Source organism: Pecten maximus, chromosome 8 (assembly GCF_902652985.1).
Source record: "Pecten maximus chromosome 8, xPecMax1.1, whole genome shotgun sequence".
Taxonomy (NCBI): Eukaryota; Metazoa; Mollusca; class Bivalvia; order Pectinida; family Pectinidae; genus Pecten; species Pecten maximus.
Window position 1 is genome coordinate 18217624 of NC_047022.1, and position 12425 is coordinate 18230048.

At 41.0% G+C, this 12425-nt stretch overlaps 1 protein-coding gene across 2 annotated transcripts in view; it reads left to right on the top strand.

Annotated features, from left to right (window-relative positions):
- LOC117332665 (kinase suppressor of Ras 1-like) overlaps nt 1–12425 on the top strand; it is a 45706-nt gene that overhangs the window by 14921 nt on the left and 18360 nt on the right. For both annotated transcript variants that reach the window (XM_033891658.1, XM_033891659.1), the window contains exons 7-9: nt 7608–7662; nt 10251–10343; nt 12044–12120. In XM_033891658.1, the coding sequence (XP_033747549.1) occupies nt 7608–7662; nt 10251–10343; nt 12044–12120 (225 nt within the window). The remainder of the gene's footprint in view (nt 1–7607; nt 7663–10250; nt 10344–12043; nt 12121–12425) is intronic.

A 12425-nucleotide genomic window follows, 5' to 3' on the forward strand; every position in this document is an offset into this window, starting at 1 on the left:
AGGTCCTTTTTATTAGCCAATCAAACCAACAAAGTTGACTTCTTTTGGAATAGCCAATGGTATTGTTGTATATTTATTTCTTTTCTTGTGTTGTGGGATGCTTGTTTTGTTATTTATTTTCTGTGTTTTGTATGTAATGTTTTCAGTTTGTAGTCTTTATTGTATAGATAGATGTGAACTCAGTGATGTATGGAGAGGTAGGGGATATATAGGGAGGGGTTGTGTTGTATGGAGAGGTAGGGGATATAATGGGGAGGGTTATGTGTTGTATTGAGAGGTAGGGGATATATGGGGAGGGGTTGTGTGTTGTATTGAGAGGTAGGGGATATATGGGAGGGGTTGTGTGTTGTATTGAGAGGTAGGGGATATATGGGAAGGGGTTGTGTGTTGTATTGAGAGGTAGGGGATATATGGGGAGGGGATTGTGTTGTATAGAGAGGTAAGGGATATATGGGGAGGGGTTGTGTGTTGTATGGAGAGGGTAGGGGATATATGGGGAGGGGTTGTGTGTTGTATTGAGAGGTAGGGGATATATAGGGAGGGGTTGTGTGTTGTATTGAGAGGTAGGGGATATATGGGGGGGGTTGTGTGTTGTATTGAGAGGTAGGGGATATATGGGAGGGTTGTGTTGTATTGAGAGGTAGGGATATATGGGGAGGGGTTGTGTGTTGTATTGAGAGGTAGGGGATATATGGGAGGGGTTGTGTTGGGAGTAGGGGATTATGGGAGGGTGTGTTGTTGTATGGAGGGTAGGGGATATGGGGGGGGTTGGTTGTTTGTATGGGATATTAGGGGGGTTTGTGTTGTTTTGAGAGGTAGGGGTATTGGGGGGGTGTGTTGTATGAGAGGTAGGATATATGGAGGGTTGTGTTGTATGAGGGTAGGGGATATATGGGGAGGGGTTGGTTGTATTGAGAGGTAGGGGAATAAGGAGGGTTTTTGATTGAGGGTAGGGGATAATGGGGGATGGTTGAGAGAGGTAGGGGATTAGGGAGGGTGTGTGTGTGAAGGTGGGGTTATGGAGGGGTTGGTTGTATGAGAGGTGGGATATATGGAGGGTGTTGTGAGGGGGTAGGGTTGGGGGGGTTGTGTGTATGAGGGAGGGAATGGGAGGTGTGTTTTGAAGTAGGAATAGGGGGGGTGTGGGTGTTTGAGAGGAGGGGATATAGGGGGGGGTTGTGTGTAGGAGGGGTGGGGATATTGGAGGGGTTGTGTTTATTGGAGTGGGGTATATGGGAGGGTGTGGGAGAGGTAGGGTATATGGGGGGTTGTGTTGTATTGAGAGGTAGGGGATATATGGGGAGGGATTGTGTTGTATTGAGAGGTAGGGGATATATGGGGAGGGTTGTGTTGTATTGAGAGGTAGGGATATATGGGGAGGGGTGTGTGTTGTATGGAGAGGTAGGGGATATATGGGGGGGGTGTGTTGTATTGAGAGGTAGGGGATATATGGGAGGGGTTGTGTGTTGTTGAGAGGTAGGGGATATAGGGGAGGGGTTGTGTGTTGTATTGAGGTAGGGAGGGGAGATTGGGTATTGAGAGGGGGTTAGGGGGGTTGTGTGTTGTATTGAGAGGTAGGGGATATATGGGGAGGGGTTGTGTTGTATGAGACGGTAGGGATTATGGGGGGGGGTGTTGTTTATTGAGGGAGGGGTATATGGGAGGGGTTGTGTGTTGTATGAGAGGTGGGATATATGGGGAGGGGGTTTGTTGGGTGTTTAAATTGGTTGAGAGGGGTATTAGGAAGGGGTTGTGTGTTGTATTGAGAGGTAGGGGATATATGGGGAGGGGGTTGTGTGTTGTATTGAGAGGTAGGGGATATATGGGGAGGGGGTTGTGTGTTGTATTGAGAGGTAGGGGATTATGGGAGGCGTTGCTGTGGTGTGTTGTAGGTAGGAGTGAGTATGTTGGAGTGGTGATGTTGTTTGGATTTGGGTTGAAGAGGTAGGAGCGTTGTGTGGAGGGTGTGTGTTGTAGTGAGGGTAAGGGGTTTATTTGAGGAAGGTGTTGTTGTTGTGTATTTTGTTGTAGGGTTGTGGATAGGAGGTTGTTGTGTTGTATGGGTGTTGTAGGGGAATATATGGGGGAGGGGGTTGGTGTTGTATTGAGAGGTAGGGGATATATGGGGAGGGGTTGTGTGTTGTATTGAGAGGTAGGGGATATATAGGGAGGGGGTTGTGTGTTGTATGGAGAGGTAGGGGATATATGGGGAGGGTTGTGTGTTGTATTGAGAGGTAGGGGATATATAGGAAGGGGTTGTGTGTTGTATTGAGAGGTAGGGGATATATGGGGAGGGGTTGTGTTGTATTGAGAGGTAGGGGATATATAGGAAGGGGTTGTGTGTTGTATTGAGAGGTAGGGGATATATAGGGAGGGGTTGTGTGTTGTATTGAGAGGTAGGGGATATATAGGGAGGGATTGTGTTGTATTGAGAGGTAGGGGATATATGGGGAGGGGTTGTGTGTTGTATTGAGAGGTAGGGGATATATGGGGAGGGGTTGTGTGTTGTATTGAGAGGTAGGGGATATATGGGAAGTGGTGTGTGTTGTATTGGGAGGGAGGGGTATTGGTGTATGTAATGGGAGGTGATGTGTTGTATGTGAAGGGAGGTGTTGTGTGTTGAAAGGGGGGTGTTGTAGGAGGTGTGTGTTGTGGGGGGGGGGGTGATGTGTGTTGTAGGAGGGGGTGTTGTGTGTTGTAGGGGAAGGGGTTGTGTGTTGTAGGGGGAGGTGATTTGTGTTGTAAGAGAAAGTGTTGTGTTGAAAGGAGAGGTGTTGTGTGTTGTAGGGTGTGTTGTGTGTTGTAGGGGGAGGTGTTGTAGGAGGGTGATGTGTGTTGTAGGGGAGGTGTTGTGTGTTGTAGGGGGAGGTGATGTGTGTTGTAAGAGAAAGTGTTGTGTTGAAAGGAGAGGTGTTGTAGGAGGTGTTGTAGGAGGTGTTGTGTGTTGTAGGGGGAGGTGATTTGTGTTGTAAGAGAAAGTGTTGTGTTGAAAGGAGAGGTGTTGTGTGTTGTAGGGGGTGTTGTGTGTTGTAGGGGAGGTGTTGTGTGTTGTAGGGGGAGGTGATGTGTGTTGTAAGAGAAAGTGTTGTGTTGAAAGGAGAGGTGTTGTAGGAGGTGATGGGTGTTGTAGGGGAGGTGTTGTGTGTTGTAGGGGGAGGTGTTGTAGGAGGTGATGTGTGTTGTAGGGGAGGTGTTGTGTGTTGTAGGAGGGGTTGTAGGGTAGGGGTTGTGTTGTAGGGGAAGGGGTTGTGTGTTGTAAGAGGAAGTGTTGTGTGTTGTAGGAGGGGTGTTGTGTGTTGTAGGGAACGGGTTGTGTGTTGTAGAGGAAGGGGTTGTATGTTGTGGGGGAAGGGGTTGTGTGTTGTAAGAGGAAGTATTGTGTGTTGTAGGAGGGGTGTTGTGTGTTGTTGGGGAAGGGGTTGTGTGTTGTAGGGGGAGGGGATGTGTGTTGTAGGGGGAAGTAGTGTGTGTTGTATGAGGAGGAGTTGTAGAGTTGTAGGGGGAGGTGTTGTGTGTTGTAGGGTAGGGGTTGTGTGTTGTAGGGGGAGGGGTTGTGTGTTGTAGGGGAAGGGGTTGTGTGTTGTAGGGGGAGGGGTTGTGTGTTGTAGGGGGAGGGGTTGTGTGTTGTAAGAGGAAGTATTGTGTATTGAAAGGGGAGGTGTTGTAGGAGGTGGTGTGTGTTGTAGGGGGAGGTGTTGTGTGTTGAAGGGGAGGTGTTGTGTATTGTAGGGGAGGTGTTGTGTGTTGTAGGGGAGGTGTTGTGTATTGTAGGGGAGGGTGTTGTGTGTTGTAGGAGGAGGTGTTGTAGGGTAGGGGTTGTGTGTTGTAGGGTAGGGGTTGTGTGTTGTAGGGGAAGGTGTTGTGTAATGTAGAGGGAGGGGTTGTGTGTTGTAAGAGGAGATGTTGTAGGGGAAGGGGTTGTGTGCTGTGGTAGGGGAGGTGTTGTGTGTTGTAGGGGAGGTTGTGGTGTTTTGGGGGTTGTAGGTGGGGGAGTTGTGTGTGTTGTAGGGGGGAGGTGTGGTGTGGGGGTGTGTGTTGGGAGGGGTGTGTGTGTTGGGGAGGGGGGGGGGGGTGTGGTGTTGTAGGGGGAGGTGTTGTTGGTTGTAGGGGGAGGTGTTGTAGGGGGGGTGTGTGTTGTAGGGGGCGGGTTGGTGTTGGTGGGTGTGTTGTGGGGGGGTATGTTGTGTGAGGGGGGGTTGGTTTGTGTTTGTAGGGGCGGTGTTTGTGTTGGGGATGGTGTGTTTTTTAGGGAGGCCTGTTGTGTTTGGAGGGGAGGTTGTTGTGTGGGGGGGGAGGTGGCGTGTGGTGGTTGTAGGGGAGGTGTGGTTGTTGGGGGAGTTGTGCGTGTGGGGGAGGGGTTGTAGGGTTGAAGGGGGAGGGTTTGTGTAGGGTAGGTGGTGTGTTGTGGGGAGCGGTGGTTGGGTGGGTGTAGGGGGAGGTGATGGGTGTGGGGGGGTTGTGGGGTAGGGGTGGTTGTGTGTTGTAGGGGAGGGGGTGTGTGTTGTGGGGGGAGGTGTTGTGGGGTTTGACGGGGTGATTTTGGGGAGGGTGTGTGTGTTGGGTAGGGGAAGGGGGTGGTGGATGTGGGTTGTGGGAGGTGTGTGTGTGTTGGGGGGAGGTTGTGAGGGTTGGGTAGGGGGAGGTGTAGCATTGTAGGGGAGGGGTGTTTGTGTTGTAGGGGGGGGTTGTGTGTTGTAGGGGAGGGGTTGTGTGTTGTAGGAGGAGGGGTTGTGTAGCATTGTAGGGGAGGGGTGTTTGGTGGGAGGTTGTGTTGTGAGGGTTGTGTTGTTGTGTGTGGTTGTAGGGGAGGGGTGTGTTTGGGGTGTTTGGGGGGGGTGTTGTGTTGTGTGTAGGGGAGGTGTTGTGTGTTGTAGGGGAGGGTGTTGTGTGTTGTAGGAGGAGGAGTTGTAGCATTGTAGGGGAGGGGTTGTGTGTTGTAGGAGGAGGTGTTGTGTGTTGTAGGGGAGGGGTGTTGTGTGTTGTAGGGGAGTGGTTGTGTGTTGTAGGGGGAGTAGTTGTAGCATTGTAGGGGGAGGTGTTGTATGTTGTAGGGGAGGGGTTGTGTGTTGTAGGGGAGGTATTGTGTGTTGTAGGGAGGGGTGGTGTGTTGTAGGGGAGGGGTTGTGTGTTGTAGGGGGAGGTGTTGTGTGTTGTAGGGGAGGGGTTGTGTGTTGTAGGGGAGGTGTTGTGTGTTGTAGGGGAGGGGTCGTATGTTGTAGGGGAAGGGGTTGTGTGTTGTAGGGGAGGTGATATGTGTTGTAGGGAGAGGAGTTGTAGCGTTGTAGGGGGAGGTGTTGTTTGTTGTAGGGGGAGGTGTTGTGTGTTGTAGGGGGAGGTGTTGTGTGTTGTAGGGGGAGGTGATGTGTGTTGTAGGGGGAGGTGTTGTTTGTTGTAGGGGGAGGTGTTGTTTGTTGTAGGGGGAGGTGTTGTGTGTTGTAGGGGGAAGTGATGTGTGTTGTAGGGGGAGGTGTTGTTTGTTGTAGGGGGAGGTGTTGTGTGTTGTAGGGGGAGGGTGTGATGTGTGTTGTAGGGGAGGGGTGTTGTGTGTTGTAGTTTATATTGTATGGTGTGATTGTTGGTGTTTTCAAAGTATGTTTTTCATATTCCAATTTCTTTTTTATTTTATTGATGGTGTTAGTTAGGCATGGGGATGGTGTGCTTCCATCTGAAAGTTGCATGTAACAGTGTTCATGCATATCTTAAAATATCTGAGTGCTGGTTGTTTGTTATCATGCTTATTGAACTAAAGTTGTTTTTTTTAAGTTTCAGATTGTATTAAGTCAAAGACCAGATGGTTACCCAGTATTTCTAGATCTTAATCAATAAACTAAATTAATGAGAATAAGATAAGCAAGATGACCAGCAACCATGATTTTGGGGCTACTTTCAGCTCACCTGATCTTAAGGTGAACATGTGTCATGACGCAGAGTCCGTTGTCAGCTTTTTAGGTCGCCTGAGACAAAGTCTCGAGTGTTTGTCTCACAAATCGGGTGTCCATCTTAAAGTGATACATTGCAATAGCCTGTTGTCTGTCGTTGTACCTTGTCCATTGTACATATTCTCAATAACCAAGAGGTCTAGGTTGATGATGAGCCTGTTGCATGCTGGGATGGATGACAGTCCTACTATAAAGGTCACATGGTCTGTGCTTATATGTTTCAACAACTTCTTCTCAAGAACCATGAAGCCCAGGATGACATGATATTTGGCCATAGCATGCTCGGATGAAGAGTTACAAAATTTGTTTAATGAAAGACCTTATGACCTATTTTGTTTAATGAAAGACCTTACTTTCAAGGTCATAGGGGTCAAATGTGTTGAAAATCTTTAAATGGCTTCTTCTCAATTACAATGAGGGCCAGTGGCTTGATATTGAGCCATTAGTTCACTGGGTAAAACAGCTACCAAGTTATCAAACAGAGAAACATCTTTTTAATCATGGTACGTCTGTGTGAATAAATGAAAATTTTAGCAAACTAAGTCCAGAGTAATCATTGGGTGAAGGAGCCTCAATTTTCTATAAATGCATTGTCAAACAGAGCAGAGTGTGACAAAATAAAGAAGAAGAAAAAATATTCCATTGATTTTACCAATGATTGGTAATATAAAAAAATAAAGGTGTTTTGTGAATGGTTGGATTCTGAGAGGCTCTGATAAAAAAGTTGTAATGTTGATATGTTAGAATATTTGGTCCTGATTGTTGAAATATTTAGGTTGACAATGCAGGCCTATGCGCCTTGTTTCTGGGTCGAGATTTGCCAGGTCATAACTTGTGAATTGCCAGGTCATGACATGTGAATTGCCAACCCTTGTATACATACATTCCCAAATCGAGTGATGGGGAGTGTCTTGTGTTAAAATGGTGCTCTGTGCATCATTATTTATGATTTTCTAGAGTTATTGCCCTTGGTTTAGTTTTCATGATCTAGTGTTAAAATACTTTGTAACTCACATTATGGATTTATATGGAAGTTATGATATATTTGATGAAAATTAATTTTTTTCCCACCATCTTATGTTCTGTCTGTAAACAATCATTGTTATTGATATTTCTTAAAAAGTACCAGAGGGATATTCCTCAAACTTCGTGTGTAGGTTCCCCTTGGTCCCTTGTTGAGCCAATTCAATTAGATTTTTGATCAGAAAAAAAAATGTCCGACAGGCGGCCATCTTATATTTTGAGAATTGAAGCTTGTTATCACAATTTCTTTAAAAGTACTTGAGGGATGTTCCCTCCACTTGTTCTTGTAATCAGATTATTAAGAAAGAAGGGAATAACAAGGAGAAGATGGGTGGGCGCCAAGATACCTCTGGGATAACTTGTTATATTGATAATTTCTAATTTGTGTTACAATTGTATTTTGTGTTTCAATTGTATATTATTTATAATTCATGTTACGATTTAAAATGATTATACATGTATTACTATATCAAGAAAAAATTTAAATATCTAATGAAAATTGATGTTAACATTGTGTATTTTGTGTGATGCTACATTGTATAATTGAGCCATTATATTATGATTTGTGCAGTCTACACTGTGACCTCATTGAAGTAAGTATGGTACTGAGTAATATGTTTAAGTATTGGCCACTTGTACTTACAGATACTTTAGCCGTGCCCAAGTCACCAAAACAACACCAACTCCATGGCAACCACAGGTAGGTAGGACTGTTTGGGTCTGGTATCTATCTACTGGCAGTCTCCTCCTTATTGGCCTACACAGAGAGCTTAGCTTTGTCCCGCAGTGACTGGTCCATTTTTCTTGTCATAGGTGACAGTCAATGTGAAGGTTTTCTTACACAAAACGTCTGGCTACCAAGGGACAAGCATGTATTATGTTTTCACATAAACATGTGGATGCACATTTTCCACTCAATATATGAATTTGGCATTAAAACTGCTCATAGATGTCTTAAATTTTGGATAAAATTGACCTCAAAATATCTTAATCTGCCACTCGGATGTATGATATAACAATAAAAATAAGACAGTTTTATGTCTGAATTTGGCTGAAAATGGAATAGATTTGTCTGAATTTGGCTGAAAATGAAACAGATTTGTCTGAATTTGGCATAAAAAAGAACAAATTTGTCTAAATTGGTCCTAAAAGGAACAAATATGTCTGAACTTGCCATAAAAAGGCACAAAGTTATCTTAATTTAGGAACTAAAAAAAAAACACAGAAAAAGATCTGAAATCTGCATAAAAATGCATTTGGATGTAATCATTTGCCAAGACACTGAGATATTTGAAATAGTGATTTCAAAAGGAAAGTAAGATGTCTGAATAAGGGATAAAAATTGCACAAACATGTCTGAGTTTGGCATCAAAATGTACCCAGAAGATGCTAAGATGAATTTTAGATGTCTGAATTTGTAGTTTTAAAATAGGGATCAAGAAAGCTGAACTAGAAATAAAACACACTCGCATATATATCTGAATTTTGCATGAAAGATGGTTATTGAGTTGTTTGAGTTTGGTGTTTCAAAAAAGTGTATAAGATATTGTCTGAATTAGGGCTTAAAAGGCACACAGATGAAGATGTCTGGATTTTGTATAAACATTTCAACTAAAGATATCTAAGTTGGTATAGCCACTTTGGTGTCTGAATTTAAGGTTATAAAGGACATTTAGGTGTCTGAGGTAGGGATACATTGTTGACCTTTCCCAGTAACTGTGTATCTAACATGTTGTTGCTTTTCAACATTAGGTTCTGTAACACCTTTAAGATAACGACATGCGACCACTGTCACAAACAGATGTTTCTTGGATACAAATGCAAAGAGTGCAAGTAAGATTGTAAAGTCTGTGTTGTCTCCCTTGGTAACCCTCTTCAGGGTTTTCCCTAGAGACACAGGCCATCCATGTGATTAGTTGGTTGTAACAGTGTTGTAATTTCTATCCCATCATGCACTTGTAAGTTTCGGTTTGCACCTTCTGTGAGCTTTGTTTATCATTTATGATTTCGTAGCTATTATCTTTGTTTAGTCCAGGAGTTTTTGATTTTCAAATTTTTATATCAGTCTTGTATCCTTGATCTGGTACTTCCATGAATCATATCAAATGAAGAAATCTAGAAGATATCTTTCAAATAGAAACTTAGAAAGATTATGCAAGTACAAAGCCACATCTAAATACTAAAACCCAGTACAATCGTTGCACCTCAAATCGGGGGTAGTACTGAAATAAATATTTAATGAATTAACATTCTAACTGGTCATTAGAAACTGTTCACTTCACTGAAATAAGTCTCCGAAACAAATGGTCAGCGAATGAAATTAAAGAAAAAAAAATATGATTCTGCCCTGAAGACATTTTCAGCGAGCACACATGCAAGAACATTAAATGTTCTAATAGGCATTATCAGAAATTTTTTCATGTTTCAGGATTTGGAAATGGAACTTAAATTGTCATAACTTATGAAGCACTACTGTAAACACTACCCAGACATTGTTTCCTTTGTCAGCTGATATTATTACTTTGAAGTTTTGTTTAATTTTTGGTGTTTTTTTTTTTGTTTTGTTTTTTTAATTTATGATTTTATTGACACATGGCTTTCTCTGAAAAACAATACAGACTTTGTTAATATCTATTGAACAAACTTCCTTTTTTCCAAAAGATGCAGCTAATGACAATTTACCAGTAATGATTTTTACAAGAGGTGCAGTTAATCAGTGGTAGCCAGTGTGTCAAAAAAACTAAGTTTTTCAAGGCTTTACAAGGAGTGCTACGCAAATATTTTATAAAGGGCATTATTTGATGAAAATGGCAGGAAAGCACTGAAAAATGCTAATGTTTCATCGAGAAAAAAAGTAGAAAACATTTCTGAACTTGTGGCCAATTATTAAAGCTTGAGACTTGATTCAGCCTTAAGTTCATTCCTTTATGCATAATTGATGTGATCAATTTTGATTGGTGTCAATATAAATGATACCATTCATAAAGGATATTAATATTGTACAAAAAGGGAATCCATTATTTGTTAATTTGTAAGGATTGATATACATATAACTCAAGTCTAAAAATAGATCAATATCATAAAAAAAATTTTTTTTTTAGGAATAACAGATTTCTAATTACGAAATTGAAAATTGAGTTTAAGTTATTTAAAAGAATACAAAATGAAAGACAGAGAAACGCCATGAATGCCATATTTGTGTGTACTTTCGGTAAAGCTGGTGGAGACGTTCTAGATGTTGTGTTGTTTCCCTGATGTTGTCAACTCCCAACTTTCTTCTCTTTGTAGATTTGAAAAAAAATCCTTTACCATATTTGGAAGTAACTGTGACGTATGTTCTAAAGTCATCTACTTAAATGGAAAAGTTTGCAAGGATTGCAAGTAAGTATGTGCCTGGAGTTATCTCCCCTTTGCAGCCTCTCCTATCAGTGTGTTTTTGGTGTTGTAAAAATGTAGTAACTATTTTCTTTTTTTTGTTTTCTGCAGTTATAGTTCCCATATATTATTTCAGTTTTATGGATTCAGCTTGTTTCAAAATAATAGGACGTCTGTTATGATTGACGTATTGAATTGCATATACATTGAATCAGATGGGTTCTAACTTATAGAAAGATCAGTCTTATTAAGACTGTGTATCATTTAAATATATTGACTTTTGAAATAGACAAGGGAAAAAATATAGCTAACATTAGCAATGATTTACCTTGTTTGATTTACGTATTTACATGTACATGTACATTTGTATATCTATATATATATTTATATACTACTTAATCCCAAAGTAGAGATTAGTTTGTTTAGCAATAAATAAACTTGATAATTTTTACACATATTTGTGAATTTATATACATGTACCAGTTTTATTATTTATTTCAATATAGGATTTTAGATTTAATCATGTTCATATTTCATAGAAATAATCAAAAATGAAATATAATTTGTTCAAACATTGTGAAAATGTCAAGGACTAAAATCATATTTGTGTACTATGCTAACTTGCTTCCATATGATTATTTCCTGAAATGAAGTTGTGTCAAAACTTTTATGGAAGGAATTGTGTAACATTCTTTCATTATGAGACAGGTTTTACATATAAATGATCGATACAGAAGATAATGTTGTATACACCGTACCATGACTTTCAAGGATTATAATAATATGTGTATCAGTATCTTCATTGCATCTGAGATCAATCAGTAAATGTAGTTTGTTACAGACAGTTATTGTTAGCGAGTCACTGCTTTCAACAGACACTGCTTAATTCTTACAAGATATAATAATACTGCATAAAAAATCTACAAAAAAAAAAAAATAAATAAATAAATAAAAATTTAAAAAAATAATTAAATCAAAAATATTAATGACAATGATAAGGAATTTAATTGTGTTTTCTGTAACATTATGAGGGCATATTGGCATGTTTATGTAATGAATTTTTACTTTTTAAGGAACTTTATAATAAAGAATGGTTTTGGTTATTTATAAACATTTTCTTCAGGTTGGAAATTATGGTTTATGTACTGATTTTCGTTACACAATCAATAACCGTAGTACGGTATGTACACTGTTACCATCATCAGACAAAAGACTAGGGCAGCATGTGTACATAGTACGGTATGTACACTGTTACCATCATCAGACAAAAGACTACGGCAGCATGTGTACATAAAGGGGAAAACTTCAAACTATTGAACTGGAAAAGCAATCTGTTGAAGCAGCAGATAATAGAAGCTGTCTGGATATGCTGCAATGGGCCTGTACTAAATCGAGGGGACATATAGACTCTGGCACATACACATCCAGGTATTAGGCAAAGAGTAGCATAATGGAGTCATTTCGGTCCAATCACAATACTACAGCATAGTATTGTAACACTGCAACATCATTCTTTGAATTTTGAAGAAAAATTGTACATGTTTTACACCTTTGTGTCCTCATGCTGCTGTGGTCAATTGTCTGATTCAGGTGACAGTGTGACTAGTCATCGAAACGTCATGTTTAAATAGTCATTGGTTGTGTTACGAAAATCCTTACATAAAAAGTTCAGGTTGGATGTGCTCACCAAGTCCGTTTCTTATCAGATTTAAATGTCATCGAGATTGTGCTGGGAAAGTCAATGTGAACTGTGCCGGTGATTACCCAGATAGCTTCTGGGATGGTAAGTGCTATCTCCATCCTTTCTACATTAACTAAAGTATACACATCTGACTTCAGAAAACATCTATTAGGAGCCCTTAAACATGGTCTACTTTAATATGTGTTTACTTAAAAATGATCTTTTAGATTGAAGAGGGTGGTTGGGTGACACACTTGTAACACAATTACCTTGGTAAAAGGTAAGTGTGTTACAATTGTTCATTGAGAAGGTACTTAAGAACGATCTTTTAATTTGAAATGGCTGGTTGGGTGACACAGTGGTAACACACTTACATTTACCACGGTGACAAGTTCATTGAGAAGGTA